Source organism: Hyperolius riggenbachi, chromosome 11 (assembly GCF_040937935.1).
Source record: "Hyperolius riggenbachi isolate aHypRig1 chromosome 11, aHypRig1.pri, whole genome shotgun sequence".
Classification (NCBI taxonomy): Eukaryota; Metazoa; Chordata; class Amphibia; order Anura; family Hyperoliidae; genus Hyperolius; species Hyperolius riggenbachi.
Window position 1 is genome coordinate 113,052,765 of NC_090656.1, and position 22,026 is coordinate 113,074,790.

Below are 22,026 nucleotides of genomic sequence, written 5' to 3' on the forward strand. Positions count from 1 at the left end.
GACATACTGCACATGCGCCAACGACGACAACGGCAGCAATAGCGGACGAACATAGCTAGACGCCATGCCCAGCAGTACAGACGCCATGCCCAGCAGTACAGACGCCATGCCCAGGGAGGTGCGGTAAGCCTATGCGTATCTCCCCACACACAAAGCGTCATTTTTGGAATTGAATTAGGACTAAGGTATCGTTTAAGGTGGTCATACATCTAGCAATTCGGCTGTACAATCAACCTTTGGATTCGATTATTTTATTGGATCAATAAGAAAGTGGCTGATATGATCTTAGTAAATCAAGCAAGATGCAAGATATTGATTGATCACACCGGAATCAGCCACTGTTCACAAATCATTGAATTGACTCTGAATCGATTTTTGCATTCAGAGCATGGAGGCCATACATCGGTCAGATCAATTTGTGAAAGTGAATTGCATAGGATATCGCTTGTGTTGTGTGGGCTACTAGTCGATCAACTTTCAATCAACCACAATGAAGTTTCTCGCCCAATAAAATTGATCGCTTTGTAGATTGAATCAGAATCTGTAGATGTATGGTGTGATGAATGATACCGAAATCGAGACGATTAGCGATTCTGTATCGTTCCGCAAAGCAGAGCGGAATGATATTTTTTCTTTTTTAAACGTACAACAGATGTCTTTCCTTCTCTCTGAGTGAAAGCAAACCCCTCACCCACACTAAATTAGCTTGTTCAAAAAGAATTCCTTGCTGGCCAGTGACTTGTTAATTAGCCAAAGGGTGTTCTAGCTAGTCACACTTCGATGCTTATTAACACACCATAAGGTCCTTTCAGCTAAAGGAAGCCTAGCCACACAGGAGTCCACTGAACGTCCTTTCAGCTAAAGGAAGCCTAGCCACACAGGAGTCCACTGAACCTCAGACACAGAGGTGCCGCTAGGGAACAGGTTTAAATGAATGTAGTTTATGAGTTTGGTCTGATAAATGAAAACCGTGTATAGCACAGCTATGAAATTAATATAGTCTGATTCATTTAAATGTGCCCAATGTGCTGATATAAAATTCATAACCAATAACCGTCCGGTTATTGGTGTACCAACCTCCTTGGAGATCGATCAGCCTAACGCACTCATGCAAGATGTCATATTAATCTTCTGACAATTATGAATCTGCTATCCACCCAAATATGACATGTATAGTTTGAGTTACAGTATTTTACAGTTTAAGCTCAACATCCTCCTAGGAGGAGGTGGACTGTCATTGGTGGGTAATTCAGAGGGGGCAGGCGTTGCCACACCCCCAAACCAGCTTCATCAAAAGCACATTGCCAGCAGGCGGACTTCAGTCCTTCATTTTAACGTCATCTGGATTACAACTCGACCTGCTGCTGCTAACCAGAGGACCTTGTGGTTAGCAGCCATTTTGAAACTGTAACCTCAGTTTGGATTACAAAGTATACCTAAAGACCTCTGATTCTGAAACCAAGGACTTTGCATTTATTCGGCTAAGTAAACCTTTTCACAATTATTCCCTTTTATTTTAAGCTTTGTGTGTATATGTTAATTAGCGTATGTAAATGTGTGCAATGCATTTTTGTTATTAAAAACGTTTAAAAATCATTTAGCGGTTATGACCTGTTGCTGAACATACACAATCGTACTTACTCCTCCGAAAACGTTACCTTGTGTTCTAGAGTATCCCTGCATACAGCTAAGGGTTAACTTACAGTGTTCGCAGTGTGCTAATATATTTACAGTCCTGTGCTGTCTCACAGATGGTGGCAAGCTTTTGAATTGTACGTGTGTGGTGAATCCTTTGGAGTCAGGGCGCTCCTTTCGGCTAGTCGGTTCATAGACTGTGAATCCACATATGGGCATCTATGCGCAAAGCGACAGCGAGACCGAGTTTCTGACTCTAAGTGATTGACCCGATCAAGGACCGGTCTGTGCGGTCTATGAAATATGGGTTCCCTTAATGTGTTCTTTTATGGCTTGTGATATTTAAAGCTAAACTTTTTGGAGCCTGCCTTTTTTTTTTTTTAAAGAGACTCTGAAGCGAGAATAAATCTCGCTTCAGAGCTCATAGTTAGCAGGGGCATGTGTGCCCCTGCTAAACCGCCGCTACAGCGCCGCTAAACGGGGGTCCCTTCACCCCCAAACCCCCCACTGCAACACTTGGTCACAGACTTGGTCGTTCCTGGAGGCAGGGCTAACGGCTGCAGCCCTGCCTCCAGTCGCGTCTATCAGTGGCGCATCGCCGCCTCTCCCCCGCCCCTCTCAGTGAAGGAAGACTGAGAGGGGCGGGGGAGAGGCGGAGATACGCGCTGATAGACGCGCGTGGGGCAGGGCTGCGGCGGTTAGCCCTGCCCCAACCAGGAAGCGCTCCCCCGCTGCACCGAGGGGATTTGGGGGTGAAGAGACCCCCGTTTAGCGGCGTTATAGAGGCGGTTTAGCAGGGGCACACATGCCCCTGCTAACTATGAGGCCTGAAGCGAGATTTATTCTCGCTTCAGACTCTCTTTAATAAAAAAAAAAATGGAGGAGTTTGAGTGAAATCTGTTGTTGGAGAGCTATGGGGGTGGCTATTTTCAGTCACCCCTCATTGAACTCTAATGCTGGGCATACACGGTAAGTTTTTTTTCCTTATCAATCGAGCCGCTGATGGCTCGATTGATAATATATATCCGACAGGTCCGATGACCCGCCGGATAGATTCCCCGCTCGATCCCCGGGAATCGATCCGCGCGGACGAGCGGTGACGCATAAACTTACCGTGTATGCCCAGCATAATGCTCACTTCTCCAAGGTCTGCAGTCAAATAACTAAGTAAGCAATTCTTATTTTGTGTCAATTAGACATGTACTTGTAAACAGTACATTGAACAATAACCAAGCATCCTGATGAGTAAAGTCAAATGGGCTTTAAAAGGTCTTGCTAATAACAAGGCTCCTGGAAGTGATGGAATCCCAGTAGAACTTCTTGCATGAGGATGCTGTTGGAAATTTGCCACCAGATATGGAAACCACGAGATTGGCCACTGTATTGGAAAAGGTTAGTTTTACATTCAAATCCCAAAAAAGGGCAATGCCAAAGAGTGCTCAACTTAAAAGACAATTCTCCAAGCTAGACGGCAGCAGTATATGGCGCTAAAATTGCCAGATGTGCAAGTTGGTTTTAGAAGAGGGAAGGGCACAAGGGACCATATTGACAACATTAGATGGATAGTAGAGAAAGCAAGGAAATGCCAGAAGAATGTCTGCATTTGCTTCTATGTCTGCCTGACCTATCCCTTGATTTCTCTCTCTGCTTTTGACCCAGCTTGCTTGATTATTCTCGATCTGCTCTTCTGATTTTATCATGGCACATTACTTGAACTGCCTGCCTGCTAATACCGGCTTGTCTACTGTTTTTAATGCACTCTGCCTGTAGTGACCTTTTGTGTGCAATGTCACTTCCAGCCACAGTAGTGTAGCTTAGGAGCTCTGAGCCCCAGTGCAAGTTTTACAGCTAAAGCTCTGTATACATAATTGATATGGAGCACCAAACCTGTTAAGGACTGATGTAGTAAGAGGTGTAAGCAGGGGGGAGAACAGTCTATTAATGGTTACAACTAATCACAACTCATGTAGAGGTGATCATTAGCAGCACAGCACCAATAAGGCAATAATAAAGCAGTTGAAGAAGGGCACCTTGTGGGCTCTTCTGGTCTAGAGGCTCCAGTGCAGTGGCTACCTCTGCAACCCCTATTGCTACGCCACCGATCAGCCAGTTTACTAACTACACTTTTGTGCTGCCTGCTCAGACTCTGTTAGTCCATGGGTTTTGTCTTCAGTTATCTTCTATGTCCACTTTGTGGTACATCTGTTGTCCCAAATCAGCAAGCCTGACCTGGTGGTCACCAACGGCAAAGTCCAACATCCCTTGCAAAATGCTCTGGTGAAGAACAGGTGGTCACTTGGGCTCGGTTTACAACTGGGCCTTTTGAACCTCACTTCAGGTTTTCTTTAAACTATCTGGCATGTCGGTCTGTGAGTTTTCCTATTGGGAGGGCTGGAGCAAAATGAATGCATCCTGGTGCTGCATGCTGCTAACCCCCGGAGCACTAATCTGCGGCATGAACTGGGTCTGGGCGCAGGGAGACAAGGGCTGTTGCAGGAATATGAGTGACACCCTAGAGGAGGCAGAAAGAGGGATTTTTTTAAGGCATGGACAGGACGTGGGACTGGAGGGCGGAACATGGAACAGTCCCAGCAAAATCTGGACTATTGGTAGCCATGCGGTGGATGCAAGCAGCTGACAGGTGGTGAATTCACCGCTTTCAGCTTCCCCTGTAGGAGAGGTCCAAGTGCCTGATGTGTGTACTACCACATTGTCATGTGTGTGATTTCACACAAGAACATTCTAGGGATGTTCAAACTTGGTGCCTGTTTATGTACACTAGGCCTAAGAAAGGAAGCATGTCTACAGCAGTATATAATGTGGAGATGGAGAGAAGGCCTTTGTTTATTCTGGGGAAGGTAGTGACAGCTGTGATATACTGTAAAGTCATGAGGTTACATGGGATTATATGGTAGAGAACCTCCAGGATTGGAGTATCTGTTTACAGAATATATGACAGGCATCTCCTGATACTGACGTTAAAACATTCCACATAGCAAATCATTTCTGCATGTTATTCTCTCTGCTTTATTCAGTAAAAAGGTTACAAGATCAGTATCGCTGCTAGTGTTCTATATAATATCATAGAATATAATCGTTGTTGCACTCTGGTTTGTAGCTTGCGTCACTTATGTAAGATATCTTTTATACATATTTCAAATAATTATGACAGGCAGAGGGTTAAAATAAACTCACGGTGATAGACAAATGGAGGCTACTATATTTATTTCCTTTTAAATACCAGTTGGCCGGCAGTCCTGCTGATCTTCTGGTTAGTAGTGTCTGAGATCACACACCAATAACAAGCATGCAGCCAATCTAATCAGATTTTTGTCAGAAACACCTGATCTGCATGCTTGTTCAGGGTCCATGGCTAAAAGTATTAGAGGCAGAGGATCCACAGGACAGCCAGGCAATGTGCATTGTTTAAAAGGAAATAAATATGTCAGCCTCCATATGTCGCTCACCTTGGGTTCCCTTTAATGTGGAAGGACGGGGTAACTTTTTATTGCTGTCTGTGTACTATCAGTGGGAGGAGCGGAAGGAGGGAACAGCCCATTCACACAGGTGGCTAAAAGGGTCAGAGCAACCAATCAGGTTCATTTTGGTAAATGAAAAAGGATTCTATTTAGTAACTGCACAACTGTTCCACTGCAGATCCAGTGTTCATTGCACTGGTTTTCATTTATCAGGCCAGTTAATGTTCATGCCATTGAATAGAGATCAAGTCACACTGGTAGTTGTATGTTGTGCTCCAGTGTTATTCCCCTCCAATCAGACTGCACTGCAGTGTGCCCAATTTGTCTCCTTTCAGGATGCTACGCCTGCATCGTAAACCAGAGCTACAGATGTAGCTCTGTGCTACTGTGCAGGCGTCGCCATGGCTGCAGAGGATCATGGCCCAGATATTGTGGAGGGTCCAAGCATTATTTAAAAGGAAATAAATATGGCAGTCTCCACATACCTCTCACTTCAGGTGGTGTCCTTTAAATGCATGTAAACGGTATCACTGGTCATCTGCCTGATACTGCCATTAGATAAGTGCTGTATCTATGGGTTTGTGCAGTAATATGCATTAGCAGTAAGCTCTGAACATGGACAGATCTCACCAAGGCTTTACACTTATTGAAATGACAACTTAAATTTGGGTCCCATTTCATTAAGAAGTTGCATACTAATCAAATGGCAAATTGGAGTTCTTGCTAACCAATTAGGTTTACTCTGGGATTATAGTATGGCTAAGAAATGATTCTGTTATTCACCAGCCAAGAGGAGGCATTGAGGATCCACATGCACTAGTCTGTGACCAACACAACATGGAGACTTATGCACAGTACAAAGCCCCATGGAAGTGGAACACTAGAGGGAAGGCAAGGGGAGTCTGCTAGAATGGTGTTCTTTTGCACTGATGTCTGACATATGAAAGTAGATTCTACAAATGCTCCGATACCCTGTTGCCACTGCAAGTATGGAGTGAAACCTTACTGGTCATAGCAAGGTTAGTCTATTGCCTGTGCTTACATAACTGGAAAGCAGGCTCACTGCTATGGCAGTAAAGATGTACTGAGGCACAGAGGCCACTGTCAGATGGCCAGCATAGTCCTGCTGCATACAGGTTAGGCTGAGGGCACACGTGAGTGTGCGAGATCATGGGCGTTTCTTTTTTTGTGTGTGTCGTACTGCAGTTGTGTTTTCCACCTGCATTTTTTTTGTTTTGTAAATGCGATTCTATAAAATTTCAGAAGAAAACTGAATATTAGGCATGTACGCAGCACACGGCAAGTAGATGCAGTTATTTCAACAAGATGCAGGCGCAAAAACGTGAATGAGGAAAACGATTGCAGAATCTTCTGCCCAGCCATAGAAAGTAATTCAAGTGTGTTCGGTACAACTGGCAAAATGCCCGCCACTACCTATAGTATACGCCCAGCCTAACTGTATGGCTGTGAAGTGTGGATATAATCCTTAATATCCATAATACCACAGAATAGACTATGTTTATTGAACTGAGAGCTGGAAGAGAGGGTCCAGTAAATAGGATTTCCTGGGGATCCCTATAATTCCAAACAGGCTTGCCTCAGGACCCCAGGCTATGATCTCGGTTATCTTCTTGGCAGAGGAAGTTTTAATTGCGATTTTAGTCCCAGAGCCTTGTCAACTTCCGCTGCTGGCTGAAGCGTGTGCCATTGTGCTATGGGTCTTCGCGGATGTGCCAGCATGTCCGACCAATGCCGCAAGCCATTCCCCGATGCACGGCAGCCCAAGAACACCTTCCCGATCTGCTCATTTTTGTTTACTTTGTCGTGGTCCCAAACTGATATAATCAGGTCTACGTTCTGAAAAAGAAAGAATAAAAAAAAAGCCTCTTTAAAATGTAGCCACAATGAAAGTTAAAAAGGTAACTGTACTGAAAAACAAAAATAAAATATTCATTTATAAAATTATTTAGTGTGTGCCCATTGTAAAATCTTTTCTCCCCCCCCCGATTTACTTTCTGAAAGTTATCACGGGTGGCGACATCTTTAGTGCAGTCTGGGGCCGCTCTGCAGAATGTTTCCTGAAGTTCTGAAACCAGTGAAAATAATACCTGGTCTCCCATAATTCTCTGGGAGAAGCCCCACAGCTACAGCCTAGGCTAAGCAAGAAAGGCAGGGTTACATACCAATATACAGCAAGATAGACAGGAAGTGTTTCTGATGCTGAAACTAGAATAATTAATGTGAAAGTGGGTATTGTGAATCATTTACTACATTTTATTACATGTCACTACAGTTAGTGACTGCACATTGCTATTAATAAAATACCGGATGTACCTAGAGCTAATGGTGCAGAGTGGTGAATTCTTATTCTGTTAGGGTAATTACGGTACTGGATTCTGGTGATTTTCAAAGGTTTATTGCCAGATAACTAAACCTCTTCTCATTTTTATAAATATGGCATTCAGGTTTCCAAAGATAAAGAATATTTTTAATTCGGTTTAAGGCCTGGGGCACACCTGAAGAGTTTTTCTGAGCGTTTTGAGTTTTTAAATCTGCTGCTAATGTTATCCTATGTGTCTGTGCACACTGGAACAATGAGGTTTTGTAAAAAAAAACCCATAGCATTACATTGGGAAGAGCTTTTAAAGGTTTCAAAAGCTCTTCCCAATGTAATGCTATGGGTTTTTTACAAAACCTCATTGCTCCAGTGTGCACAGACACATAGGACAACATCAGCAGCAGATTTAAAAACTCAAAACGCTCAGAAAAACTCCTCTGGTGTGCACCAGGCCTAAGAAAGAGTCCCTTGGACACATCAAGAAATTGGGAGCTTTTAGTGTAAGCTTGGGAGATGATTAGTCCAGACAGAGGTCTATCAGATGTCTTACCAAAGCAAGCATGTATGTTCCCCTCAATGGGGAGTAGGGCTCACAAGAATACAGTAATCCACTTGCAAGATCTCCCTTGTCAGAGAGAGAAAAACAGCAGCAGCGACTGAGGGAAGCCTGACACCATAGCATGCTGGGCAATTAGCAGCGCCTTTTCATTGTGCGGTGTTGATTGATGAACCTGCTTAGCGATGTCTGGGGTCATGTAAATATAAATATCAGTTGCTAAATCAGGAAGCAGATCAAATGAAGAGACTGCGCTACTAAGCGGTGCTTGTCTTCTCCATGCACTGGATATTTGGACCTATCATTAGGATAGATATGCTGTACACTATCCTTTCAACTATTATTTTTACAGACTCCCAGTAACAACACCATTACCGTTTATCAGTACTAGTTGTTGCTCTCAGGACTAGAGGGCCCCCTCGCCCCACGTATCAGCCAGAGGATGCATATATTACAAGCACTCTCTGATCGCAGCTCTCCTTTGTGTACCTTCCTCAGAAGCTGCATACAAACTAGGATGAAGAATTCTCGTAATTTTTCTTTAAACTACAAATAAATCTGTAGAGTTCATTTATTAAAGCAAATCGGAAGCCACCCTGAAAAAAGTTAGATACCTATGTAGAAGGAAGGGTCTGTATCCCATAAAGCCTTCCCAGTCCTCTCTCCGTGCCCTTGGTCATGCTTGGAGACATGAGTACTTCTGAAGCCTTCACAAGTTCTCCTGAAGGTGCATTGGAGAAGTTGGTCAAATAGCTTTCATGGGGAGACAACGGTGGACTAAGGGAATGGAGAGAGGACCCAGAAGGCTTTATGGACCTTCCCTCTATATAGGTGAGCATCTCTTTTTCAGGTTGGCTTCAGTTTTAGAACACCCGGATAACATAAAATGATTTAAAAAACGTAAAGTGTATTTGTTTTTTAAATTTCTTATATCAGAGAGTAAATGTTTGCAACCCTAACCTGGGACATATCAGAACATGCAGGGATTCAACTACCGCCTCTATGTTCTGACATGACCCAGGTAAGGGTTGCAAAATATTGCCACCTAGCAGCAGACAAGCTTTACAAAAATCCATTGTCTGGTTACTGGATCACTCATGTTCTCCAACCATAATAAATAGATAAACCCATATGGAATACCTGAATTTGTTCCAATGTCACATCAAAGGTAAATTCTTCATTGAAGTAGGGGTTTAGTGTGTTCTTTTTCACGCCTGTCTTCTTACGCTTCCATTTCTTCTTGTTCAGCGCTAGCTGCACCTTCACATACGGGTCTGTGGCATAAACATGCTTATTAGCTCTAGTTAATACTATCTTCTACCAAGCAATCATTCTCAAGTGCTAGACTTGGGCCTCTTTCACATGGGAGGCTGAATGCAATGAATCCACTGCCTGTCAGCTGACCTAAAACACTGCTTGCTAGCACTCAGCATGTGCAGGTTTGGGGCTTTCATAGGGACAAACGGGGCTGTTGCCCAGACCAGGGCCGCCATCATAAATTTTTGTTCCCCATACTAGGCAAACCTACTGGGCCCCCCTCACTCCCCTCTGCCTCCACACGGCAAATCACAAGCTTTGAAGGCCTGAATACACTAACAGGTGTGTCTGCTTTTCACATGCTCCCATGGCTGGGAGCGTTCTGCATGGATCCATCTGAAAATGGCGCCTGCGAATAATGGCGCACGGTGTTGCCGCTAATCCGTTTGCCGCTTATCGCTATTTAACGTTAAAGCCTTATTGTTATTTAACGTTAAAGCCTTATTGTTATTTAGCGTTAACACACAGAACCCTCTCTGTACCTATCCCTAACCTCTAAACTCCCCCTGGTGGTGCCTAAGCCTAACCACCCCCCTGGTGGTGCCTAACCCTAAGAACCCCCTGGTGGTGCCTAACCCTAACCACCCCCCTGGTGGTGCCTAACCCTAACCACCCCCCCTGGTGGTGCCTAACCCCAAGATCCCCCCAGTGGTGCCTAACCCTAACCTTGACAGTGTTACAATAAATCCATTCACCGTTTTGCAGTTAAATAACGTCTGCAGTTTGGCATATGTAGGGCACTATTGATAAATAACGTTACTGTGCGCAATAACGTCTGCTGTTTCGCAAATGAACGGCACTATTTATAAATAACGTTAGTGTGTGCCATTTTTCTTCTTTTTTCCCTGTGCGCCATTATTATGCAGTACTAACGATAAATAGCGATAAGCGTATCTTTTTAATGGCTGGCCTTAGGAATAAGAGTGCGTTCAAGCCACCCTCCAATCCTGCTATCGATCTTTTTATCTCTAATGTTAAAAGAGAACTGGCCATTATTGAGGTAGAGTGTAAAAATGGCCAACGGAGAACTGTGTCCAATCTAACTAGTAAGGAACGTTCAGCAATTATTAGTCTTCAAGAACGGAAGGACATTACAATTCGTCCAGCTGACAAAGGAGGGGCGGTGGTGATCCTTAATACGGCCTATTATGTGGAGGAGATATACGCGCAGTTAGCCAATGGAGATGTATATGAAGAACTGCCTTGTGATCCCACATATCGAGTACAACAGAAACTTAAGGGGCTTGTCGATAATGCTTTCGGCCGAGGTATTGTGGAAGAGGACTTAAAACAGTTTTTGATTAAAGAACATCCTGTAGTCCCTCTATTCTATACATTGCAGAAAATACATGATGGCGGTGTAGAGGCTGTAGACCACTATTTGTTTACCCGGTCCGACTATGATCACCAACAGCGTGGTTTTTTGATAGCGCTTTTGAATTTGATTTTGCGGGAGAATTATTTTTCATTTGAGGGTCGATTTTTTCTGCAGCGACGCGGTACCGACATGGGGTCGAACGTGGCCCCTTCTTATGCCAATCTTTTTATGGGTCTCTGGGAGGCGGCCTTTGTTTACCATGACCCACTGTTCACGATGTACGCCAGAGGATGGTGGCGGTACATCGATGACATTTTTTGTTTGTGGGCGGGGCCACGTTCAACCCTAACAGCGTTCTTTGATAATTTACATAGCAAATGCAGATATATCCGTTTGGTGGTTAACGCGGACCGGGAGAAAGTGTCCTTTTTGGATATGTGTGTCTTCAAAAAGGATGAGAAGCTTAGCACGGACCTGTTCGTTAAAAGTACGGACATGAATTCGGTGCTCCATTTTGATAGCTTCCATCCACGTCATCAGGTGGTCAGCATTCCTAATAGCCAGTATGATCGGGTGTCGAAAATTGTTGGTGACACTCAATTGAGGGAAAGGAGACTAGTTGAGATGGACAGGAAATTCCAGTCCAGAGGTTATCCCTCTGATACACTAATGAGATACCAAAAGAGAAAAAATAAATTGGGTAATAGGGGTAGGAATGAGGGACGAATAGCATTCGTCTCTACTTTTAACACTATCAGTGATGAGGTGCAACGTATTGTTACTATACATTGGCGCACCCTTAAAGATTCCCTCCCACATGTTCCTGAATTCCAGCAGCCTCCTTTATTTTCCTACAGAAGGGCCCCCTCGTTAAGATCCAGGCTTGTTCACTCCGACCCTAATCGTGGGTCCAATATACAGGTGCCCCGTGTGTGTGGTACTTTCCCTTGTCTCAGCTGCCACATGTGCCATAGCATTATTAGAGGTGATGTTTTTTCTCACCCCTCTTCTGGTAAAAGAAATGCGATTAGAGGTCGCTTTTCTTGTTGTTCACGCTTTGTTGTTTATATGCTTAAATGTCCATGTGGCAGCTGCTACGTGGGAAAAACCACGCAGGAGCTCAAAGATCGTGTTTCTAAACACAAATCCAATATCAGGGGTAGAAGCTTGGAACATGCAGTTTCAGAGCATTTTGTTCAATTTAGACATGATGTCAGTCAGCTTAGAGTTCAAGTAATTGATGGGGTGCCCCGTGGATTTAGGGGTGATAGGGATAGAGAACTGTTAAAAAGAGAGGCGCGTTGGATTAGGGAATTGGGAACTATTGGTCGTGGGGGATTAAATAAGGAATACGATTTAAATTTTGTATGGTAGATGTCCTATGGCTCTGTCGTTTTGGGGTGGGGGGTGTCCTTTGGATCCTTTCCTCATTGTCATTTGTGTATCATAGGTTCTTTTGCACTTTTTTACTATGCATGATAGAACTAGGGGTGTTATTTTATGGGTTGAATCCAGGTCACCCATTGATAGCTTTGGGCATGCGTATTTTTGTCTGTGTCAGTTCCGTATTTTTATACGTGTACTATGCGTATGTTTTTCCGCATCGCAACGGCAATAGGACGCCTGTAGAGACGTCATTGCGTACGTCTTTCCGCATTGGTTGTCATGTGACGGTGTTTGCTATGGCGACGGCGGGCAGCGCTCTGAGTACTTTTATTTACAGTTTTACACTGTGTATGACACATCCATGCCCATGCCCTCTGCATCATGATGCCCTGGATTCCTCCTTGGATCATTTTAGATGTTTAATAGGTGCAATAGATCAGAGTTAGAAACGTTTCTATTTACATGTTTATGTTGCTGCAATGACATCATGCATTTCAAAATGTTTGACCAATGGAGTGGGAGGGCTGTACCCTTTGTGGACAAGCCCTGTAGTTCCCCATCAGGTCCAGTCATTTGCATAGGTTTCTCTGATTGGTTGCCATGTCATAGCTTTGACTATATAAGGAACATGCTTGCAGTTGTTCATTTGGCTGTGTGGCGTGAACAAGGACTGTGATGGTCCGAAACGGTGGACCGTAGCCACTATTCAGCTTTAATGCTTGTACTTTCATGATCCAATAAAATAATTTTCTGATTAAAAGAGCTGTGCCGGATCATCTTGGAGAAACTATCTTTTTAATGCGGCACCATTTGTATGCATAGGAGCTGTGCACCATTATTCACTGATCCGTTCTGCGTATGTTCAGTTCATTAAGAATGTAATTGTGCTTGCTCCCAGCTATGAGAGCAGGATGGAGGAGTCACTGGGCCCTGAGCAGGGCATGTGTATTGTCCCACAACCCTAGTGGATTGTACAGACTTTACCGGAGCTCAACGGATCAGACCAGAAGTGTATTGAGAGAGCTGCCGGACTACAGGGGGCTGGATGGAGCCCCATGTAAGTAAAAATCATTTTTTTACCATTTGTCTCAGATTTACTTCATTCACTAACTGGCTAAGGTAACTCCTGGCTTAGCCTCCTGGCATCTTTGACTGCAGCTAGGGCCTGTTTGCCAGCCCCAGATTTACTTGGGCCCCATATAGTAGTACCCCCAGTGATGCCCTGAAGGTGGCCCTGGCCCAGACCCCTATGCTGGCTGCTGTCCCCATGTACCTATAAAATTGGTACAGGGAAAAAAATAGCGCCAAAGACTGCCGGTAGTAGATTATTTGAAAAATTACAGATTTTCTACTAAATTCCTATAGTAAAATAAGGGTAATCTTTACAGATATTTGACTGTATCCTAACCTAACCCTACTCTAGCATTATTATACATAGGTTAGTTACGTTAGTTTGCAGATGTCCTGCAGCCATCAAATCACCATGTGGGGACTGAATCCACATGGAGATCGACTGGCTGCAGGACACACCTGCAAACAAACCAGGAAGTGGAGGAGATGAGATCGCCAGGAGCATGTATAGCTATGCCTTCCTACTGTCACACTGAACACCCTCTACCTATGCCTAATCCTAAGACCCCACCTGGTGTCTAACCCTTAACCACTCCACCCCCACTGCCTAACCTTAACTACTCCATTCCCGCTGCCTAACCTTGACCACTCCACCCACTGCTGGCTAACCTTAACCACGACCCCCCACTGCCTAACCTTAACCACGATCCCCCACTGCCTAACCTTGACTACTCCATTCCCGCTGCCTAACCTTAACCACTACCCCCCACTACCTAAACTGAGAAGGATATGGATTTTTCCTTTTAAAATAATACCAGTTGCCTGACTCTCCTGCTGATCCCGTGTCTCTAATACTTTTAGCCACATCCCCTCAACAAGCATGCAGATCAGGTGCTCTGACTGCAGTCAGACTGGATTAGCTGAATGCGTGTTTCAAGTGTGTGATTCAGCCACTACTGCAGCCAATGAGATCAGCAGGACTGCCAGGCAACTGGTATTATTTAAAAGGAAACATCCATATCCCTCTCAGTTAAGGTTCCCTTTAACCACTTAAAGACCACAGGCTTAAACCCCCTAAAGACCAGGCCATTTTTCACTAAATAGGTCACTGCAGGGCCACACAACTCAGCACACAAGTGATTCCTCCCCCCTTTTCTCCCCACCAACAGAGCTTTCTGTTGGTGGGGTCTGATCGCTCCCCCAATGTTTGCCTATTTTTTGTCAATATTTATTTTTTTTAATCAAATTTGTGTATTTTTTTCCCCCTCTCCCTCCTTCCCTCCCCCTGTCAGCCAATTACAGCAATCGACTGTGATAGGCTTCAGCCTATCACAGCAGATCGCTCCTGAGTCCCTCAGAGCAACAGCCGTGTCACACTGCTGTCCCCAGTACAGCGCTGTACACTGTTATTAGATGGCAGTTTCGCTGTTTAACAGTCTCCGAGTGGCGATCGCTCATTCAAGCGAAGATGCGCACGCAATCCCCTGCACACTCCGCCCCCAGGACTGCATGGCAATCGGCGTTAGGCGGCCCTGGGGCAGCCGCCGCATCCACGCCAAATGGCATGGAACGGTCTTCTGAAGGTTAAAGTCAGGAGGTGTGCGATGGTTGGAAGACATGAGATTGAATGTGTATGTAATAAAAGGGTGCCTGGAAATTTGGGCGCTCAGGAAAGCTGATAGTCTGGAAGTGATGATCTAAAATTACCTTCTGATTTAAAAAAAAGCAAGGCTTTGCTTTCTAGTTGGCTAAAGGTAGCATGTTTAGGCTAAAGGTAGGATATTAGGCTAAAGGTAGGATATTTAGGCTTTAGAATACATGATTGCAGACAAATCACACACACTGATACCATGAGAGACTGAGCACTAAAATATGAAACACTGAACTCAACTTAGCTTTTATTCCAGGTTTACCTGAAAAGCCATCATTGTCCATTTTCTTCAGTTTCCTTCCCTCCAGGATAACCACAACAAGCTTTGAAGTCACAGGAACATATTTCAGAGAGAAGCAAATATCCCCCAGTTTTTCATACTATACAATGGAAGAGAGAAAATGATAGTGACTGTTTATATGGTAGCACAATTCCCATGACACGGATCAGTGCTGGTGCACTCTTACCTCTGCCTTTCCTGCAGGCCCCAGCTCTTTCCATTCCTCAATAACATGCTGCAGATTCATTTCTCCCAATGTCAGCCGGACCTCTCCAATCACATCGTGCTTCGAGAAACGGTTGAAGTCGTAGACCTGCATCACCGCAAATGTTTCCGGTATATCTGCCTGAGGGACCTGGACAATGAAACATGTGACAGCCAGTCATTTTCTGGTAAATAAGCTTGTGTAGCTTAGATAGTCCCAGCCAGGCACTGGGGCATGAAACAGGGGCGCAAGGAAAAATTGGCGCCCCCCTTTTCTTTAATAAAATTATCAATATCTACCTATACTCTTTGATTTTAAAGGGACACTTAAAGAGACTCTGTAACAACAAAAACCTCCCCTGGGGGGTACTCACCTCGGGTGGGGGAAGCCTCCGGATCCTAATGAGGCTTCCCACGCCGTCCTCTGTCCCACGGGGGTCTCGCTGCATCCCTCCGAACAGCCGGCGACAGAGCCGACTGTAGCTTCAATATTTACCATTGCTGGCTCCAGCGGGGGCGCTGTGGCGACTTTCGGCACGGAAATAGACGGAAATACCCAATCTCCGTCGGGTCCGCTCTACTGCGCAGGCGCCGGAAACTTGCGCCTGCGCAGTAGAGCAGACCCGACGGCGATCGGGTATTTCCGCCTACTTCGGCGCCGACAGCCATCAGAGCGCATGCGCTGAAGCCAGGAAGGTAAATATTGCGTCACGGCTGTACGGAGGGCTACAGCGAGACCCCCGAGGGACGCAGGACGGCGTGGGAAGCCTCATTAGGATCCTGAGGCTTCCCCCACCCGAGGTGAGTACCCCCCAGGGGCCGTTTTGTCGTTACAGTTCCTCTTTAAGTCAAAAAAAAAAAGTTTTACTCACCTGGGGCTTCCAATAGCCCGCTGCAGCTGTCCGGTGCCCTCGCCATCTCCCTCCGATCCTCCTGGCCCCGCCTTCAGCCACTTCCTGTTTCGGTGACAGGAGCTGACAGGCTGGGACGCGAGTGATTCTTCGCGTTCCTGGCCACAATAGCGCCATTTATGCTGCTATAGCATATATCATATACCATATAGCAGCATAGAGGGTTCTAATGTGTCTGGGAACGCGAAAAATCACTCGCGTCCCCAGCCTGTCAGCTCCTGTCACCGAAACAGGAAGTAGCTGCTGGCGAGGTAAGGAGGATCGGCCGGAGACGGCGAGGGCACTAGACAGCTGCAGGGGGCTATTGGAAGCCCTAGGTGAGTAAAACTCATTTTTTTTGTTTGACTTAAGTGTCCCTTTAAAGTGCAAATAGTGTAAATTATCATAAAAAAATCTCATTATATTAATATTTTACTACTACTTAACACAACCCATGATGCCTAACCCCCTCCCCCTTCCTGATGCCTAACCCTAAAACCCCCTTCCTAACCTTATAATGTTTAAAAACAATGAATTTAAAAACAAGAATTAAAAAAAATGCATGATTTGTAAATACAAAAACATTAAAAATCTAAAATTACTATAACGTTCTAACTTTCAAAACTATTTTCAAAAAAACTATAACATTGTAATTTTCAAAATGATAATTTTCGCATGCTCAAAGTTCTGCTTTGGGTGCTTAGTATGCATTATGCATATAATGCATAAGCGCCTATGTGGCCCCAAATGGTCCGTTAGCCACGGGCACCCAAATTTCCTGTCCTGCCTGGGGACTGTTAGGCCTCTTTTCCACTGACGGTTGAACTGCGCATTTGTTGCAGCTCAGCGTCCCGTCCACCCAAAACTGACATTCAGGTGCAATTAAAATGCAGCTGAATGGCAGCGGTTGTAACACCATGTGTGTCGAGCACCGATACGTGGCGGTGTTATCATGCGGCAATAAAAGTCTCATGTCGCATCTGAGTACGGCAACCGCTGTGCTCAAATGCAATGCTATGGGGGGGGGGGGGGGGGGGTGTTGCGCCTGTCTTTCACCCTTGCCAAGCGCTAGCGAGCGCATGGCTGGTGGATTGGGCAGCTGACAAGCAGTAAATTCACCGCCTGTCAGATTATTGTGGAAAAGAGGCATTAGAAATACTCTGGATCTTTAGGCAAATAGGTCCTACAAAATGAACTGAAAGTCATCTTAGGAGCTCACACTCGTCTACAGGGCTCAACCACAGTAAACAAGTTGTGGGCCTCCACACAAGAGCTTTGCTAGCTAAAAAGTTTGTCAGTGGTCAACCCACCATCCTGCTAAAAAGAAGTCCCACAAACCATATCTTGCTGGCAAAGCTTGTGGTCTACAGCTGACATTTAAATCTTTAGTGGTAGCAGGTCTAATAATTCATTAAGAATCATGTTAACCATAAATTTCCTCGAAAAAAGTTTTCATTTTACCCCCTTTGACCCATACTTGTCATGTTGGCTCATAATACAACCTGGAATTAAAGTGGACCCAAATTAAAAATACAAGATTTCAGAAATAAAATCTATTTTCTAAATTATAATAATAAATAGCAGCCTTTTTTCAGCTGCATGATGACACATATAAAATATTTTACATTTATTGGAGGAACCCCTCCCTTCATTTCATATTGCCGGGACAGAATACGGCAAACTGTTGGAGTAGATGGTGTCCAGCAAAGGAGGAATTGCTAATGGCTGCCACCTGTATAACCCTAGTTATGAAAAGAGAAGGGTGAAAAGCATGCACTGAAATGCTCATAGGCTTGAAGGAGTGTTTATTTATCTTTGTATGTGTCAGAGTGGTGCAACTAAATATTTTGAATTAAAAAAATGTTTGGTTTGGGTCCGCTTTAAAATGGATTTTTCGAAGGTAGCACCACAACAAGCCTACTGATTAAAGAGTTCAAGATATTTTTTATTTTGACACAAACAGAAATCGCAAGCGTGTATGAATATCCACCCCTCAAAGTCAATACTTTGCAAAGCCACAACCTGCTGCAATTACAGCTGCGTTAGGTCTCTGTATAATCTAGCCATTGTGATTTCCCTTCATTCCTCATGTCAAACTGCAACAAAAGCTTCAAACTAGAGAGGTTGCGTTGGTGTACAACATTCTTCATGCCACAGATTCTCATTTGGATTGAGGTCTGGGGACTGACTAGACCATTCCAAGACATTTTAATGTCTCTCTTTCATTCTAGTATAACCTAAGTAATACATTTGCAGCTATTGTTCTGCTGGAAGCTGAACCTTTGTCCCAATCTCATATCTCAGATTGGAATAGGTTTTCCTCAACAATTTTCCTGTATTTAGTGCCATTCAGGTGTGTAACAATAGCCCTTGTGACCCCCCCCCCCCCCCCCATCGCCAAAGGGCCTGGGGTAGGAGAGTGGGAGCAGTCCTGCAGAATGGAAGCGGAGCAGAGCATTATACATTATCTGCTCCCAGCAGTGGTTCAGTTTTCAAGTATTGTGCAGCCAGTGACATTGGACTGAAGCTACATGATGATTGGCTGGCCTGGCTTCACGGAACTTGCAAACTGAACAGGAAGTGAGGAGGAACCTGTATCGCCACCGAGAGTAGGTAATGTCCGCTGCCACTCTGCATTATACAGGACCAGGCCCCCCCCCTAGCTTGCGGGCCTCATCCCCTGTGATGGAGGTTTGGGATGGTTGGCCGCGACATATCTGCAGCCCTAGTGCCATCCATCTTTCATTTACTCCAAGAGCATAATGTTGCCACCACCATACTTCACTCTGGGAATAGTGTTATTAGGGTTCTGGGAAGTGTTGGCTTCTCCTGTGATGTACACTACTACTGCAGTACTGATGTACTACTGGACACCATTCATGGTTTGCATTTTTTTGTGTGCATTCTTTCAGAGTTGCTGATGAAAGTCTATAAGAATTTGCATGTGGTATAAAAATGTGTGCTGCAAATTGTAAGAGTTTTTGCACATCTATAAATTCGATTTCACAATTTTCTAGCAGAAGAGTGAATTTCCATCGACTTTTACTGTATGTGTGGCTAACCTGTTTTTTGCAAATTCGTGTGTAATTTTTTTTAAAGGCGTAAACCCAGCTTTATATATAATTGCTGAAGGACGGCACATTGAAGCTATTGGTGGAGCGCAAGGAAGAGGCTACTACAGCACAGTGAGACGCACTAAGGGAAGTGACGTCATCACTTGGAACCGGAAGCTGTCTCGAGCCAGGACGGCTGATCAGCGGTGTGAATCTGCGATCTTGTGAGCTTGGGAGATATAGCGAGAGGAGCCGGAGAATATTGAGGGAGTTACAGAGGTAACATCGTATATCCAGTACGTACCCACCAGCAACGACGGCTCGATGAGAACCTGGATGGTGAGATTTAACACTCCATTATTCTAAAATCGCATGTGCAATAACTATCAGCCCTCATAAGGAGATCCTTACTTATTGGTGGAACACATATCGGTGGTACTACTCCTCTTTGTTAGACCAATTCACATTGGGGGAAGAAATGTATGCAGGTTATGCAGAGGCACTCTTCTGAAAGTTTTCTATCTGAAAACGATTTTTTCCTTGGAATCTTGCTTCTTTTAAGTTTTTGTATTTTAAGGGGGAAATAACTCCTTTTTAGTTTTTCAAGGGGAACCAGTATGCTCCAGGATGAGTGTATATGAGTATATGTGGTTCATGTGATTATCCATGTATATTTTATATTATTTTATGTAAAATTCTTGATACAGTAATTCATCTTAATAAAGCTATCTATTGATTGAAATATCAATTTTGATCCTTATATTTTGATCCTTATATTTAGGACACCCCTATGTAACTAGGAATAATTTATAATTGTATATGTCCAGCGCACCTTCAGCAATTATATATACAGATTCTTTTGTGGGGTGGGGAAGTGGAAGAAGTCCATCATCGATGGTCAGCAGCAGGAGGTAGATGGTCATTATTGGGCAATATATGGTATTGTCATTGTAGTGACAACCCCCAACACATTACTAATTGAATTAGAAGCAGCGCCCCTCACCAGTTATAATTTTGATGTAAACCCAGCTTTAGCCTCATCTGGCCAGAGAGTCATCTTCCATGTTGCTGAGGGAACTTTCCCCACTTGGTTGTGAGAAATGCAAATGTGTTATCTAGTCTTTGCAAAGAAAAAGCAATGGTTTCTTCTGCTCTCTTTTCTAGAAAGACACACTTTGTAAAGCGTATGGTTTAAAGTGGTTGTTGTTTAAGGTCTTGGATTACTGCCCAGTTTTTAGGTGTTGGAGGCCCCTTTTTTGAGCTTTGTGGTTGTGCCATATTACTTTCATTATTGTTTTCTAAGGTTTTGTGATGCTCTGTCAGAACTCCAAAAACTGGGATTTTTTTAAAGGGCCAACCCTGATCTATACTTTACATTATATTCCCCTAAAAAGAAGAACAGACATAATACCCCTCTTTAAAGAAGTGCAGCATAATATTTCCCATATCACATGTGCAATCATAATATTTCTCCTTAAAAAATTCAACCATAATCATCTCATATAATGTATATACGCATATAGTAATATGTTGGCGCTTTATAAATACAATAAATATATTGAGGCACCACACTGTCCCCCATGACAAGAATAGTCATTATTTCTCCAAATTTAAAGTGACACAGCCACCACAATGCCCTCCCCTGACAAATGCAGCTACAATGCCTGCCCCAGGCCTTCTCTTTCCACTCTCCCCATGTGAAATGCAGCTACCACAATGCTCCCCTCCATTACAAGTGCAGCCATAGGGTCTTCCCAGCACAAGTACTTCCATAGTACCCCTACACCCCTGTAGTCCTCCTCTATCCCTTTTAAAGCAGAAATGCAAAAACAGAGTTGCATAATATGATACCTGATCTGTCATCTGAACCTCAATGATCCAACAATCACGATTGTCCTTTGCACATGCCATGTCACAACAAACGTCACATGACCTGCACTGAAATAAAGCTAGCTGCATCAGAAAACAGCTGCTAGAGCATTGATCTGGTGCCAGGGGTGCAATGTAATGATGTTATGCTATAATTTTTGTACAAATAGAGAAGCCACTTAGGCCCGGTTCACACTTGCGTTACAGTGGCAAACGGATCTGTGAAAATTGATCTGATCACCGGTTGATCAGATCCATTTTCATTCTGTTGCCACACTTTCTGTTGCCACTACTTTCATTCTGTTTCCCCACCCGCAAAGTGGATTTTGCCCTTTCGAACGGTCTGTTTCTTCACTAGTGTGAGGAAGCGTTCCGCTTTCTCATTGCCCCATTGCCCCAATCTAGCGCTTCAGCTTCTGTTTCGCTTGGCTCAGCAGTACGGAAAAAATGGTGAAGCAGGAAACTTGCGTTCCACTCAGCGGATCATGTGGAACGGATCTGTTTGAATGGACGTATATGTGAACAGATCCATAGGCTAACATTGGATCCATTAGCATCCGTTAGGATCCGTTCCATTCCGATCCACGAACGGATCGTATTTTAACGCAAGTGTGAGCCGGGCCTTAAGGATAGGTGCCGGGTCCCTCAGACTGGAATATCTATTCAAGCATTTATCACTTCAGCACTTGTGTTCAGTGGCCTGTTGCTAATCTAAACAACTCTTGGAAAGTACATCTCCATGCACCAGTGTGGAACCATTGAAGAGGTTTACGTCTACCAACACACACTTAAAACTTTTTAACCATGAGGCTGTAACAAATGTCCCAGTGATGAGCGAAAATGCAAATATTCTTTTCGCCGAATTTTCGTGAAAATAAGTACTATTTTCATTTCGAAAGGTGAAAATTCGCATTAATTTTCGCCTAAAGTCTGTTTTTTTCGCGTTGAATTTCTAAGCCCCCTTACAAGCTAGAATCAC

General features: G+C 44.2%; 1 protein-coding gene across 2 annotated transcripts in view; it reads right to left on the minus strand.

Annotated features, from left to right (window-relative positions):
• Positions 1 to 4,635: 4,635 nt before the first annotated feature.
• SYT8 (synaptotagmin 8) overlaps positions 4,636 to 22,026 on the minus strand; it is a 106,738-nt gene continuing 89,347 nt past the window's right edge. For both annotated transcript variants that reach the window (XM_068259708.1, XM_068259709.1), the window contains exons 6-9: positions 15,219 to 15,386; positions 15,014 to 15,131; positions 9,149 to 9,282; positions 4,636 to 6,971 (exon numbers count right to left, since the gene is read on the minus strand). In XM_068259708.1, the coding sequence (XP_068115809.1) occupies positions 6,738 to 6,971; positions 9,149 to 9,282; positions 15,014 to 15,131; positions 15,219 to 15,386 (654 nt within the window). In that variant the 3' untranslated portion in view covers positions 4,636 to 6,737. The remainder of the gene's footprint in view (positions 6,972 to 9,148; positions 9,283 to 15,013; positions 15,132 to 15,218; positions 15,387 to 22,026) is intronic.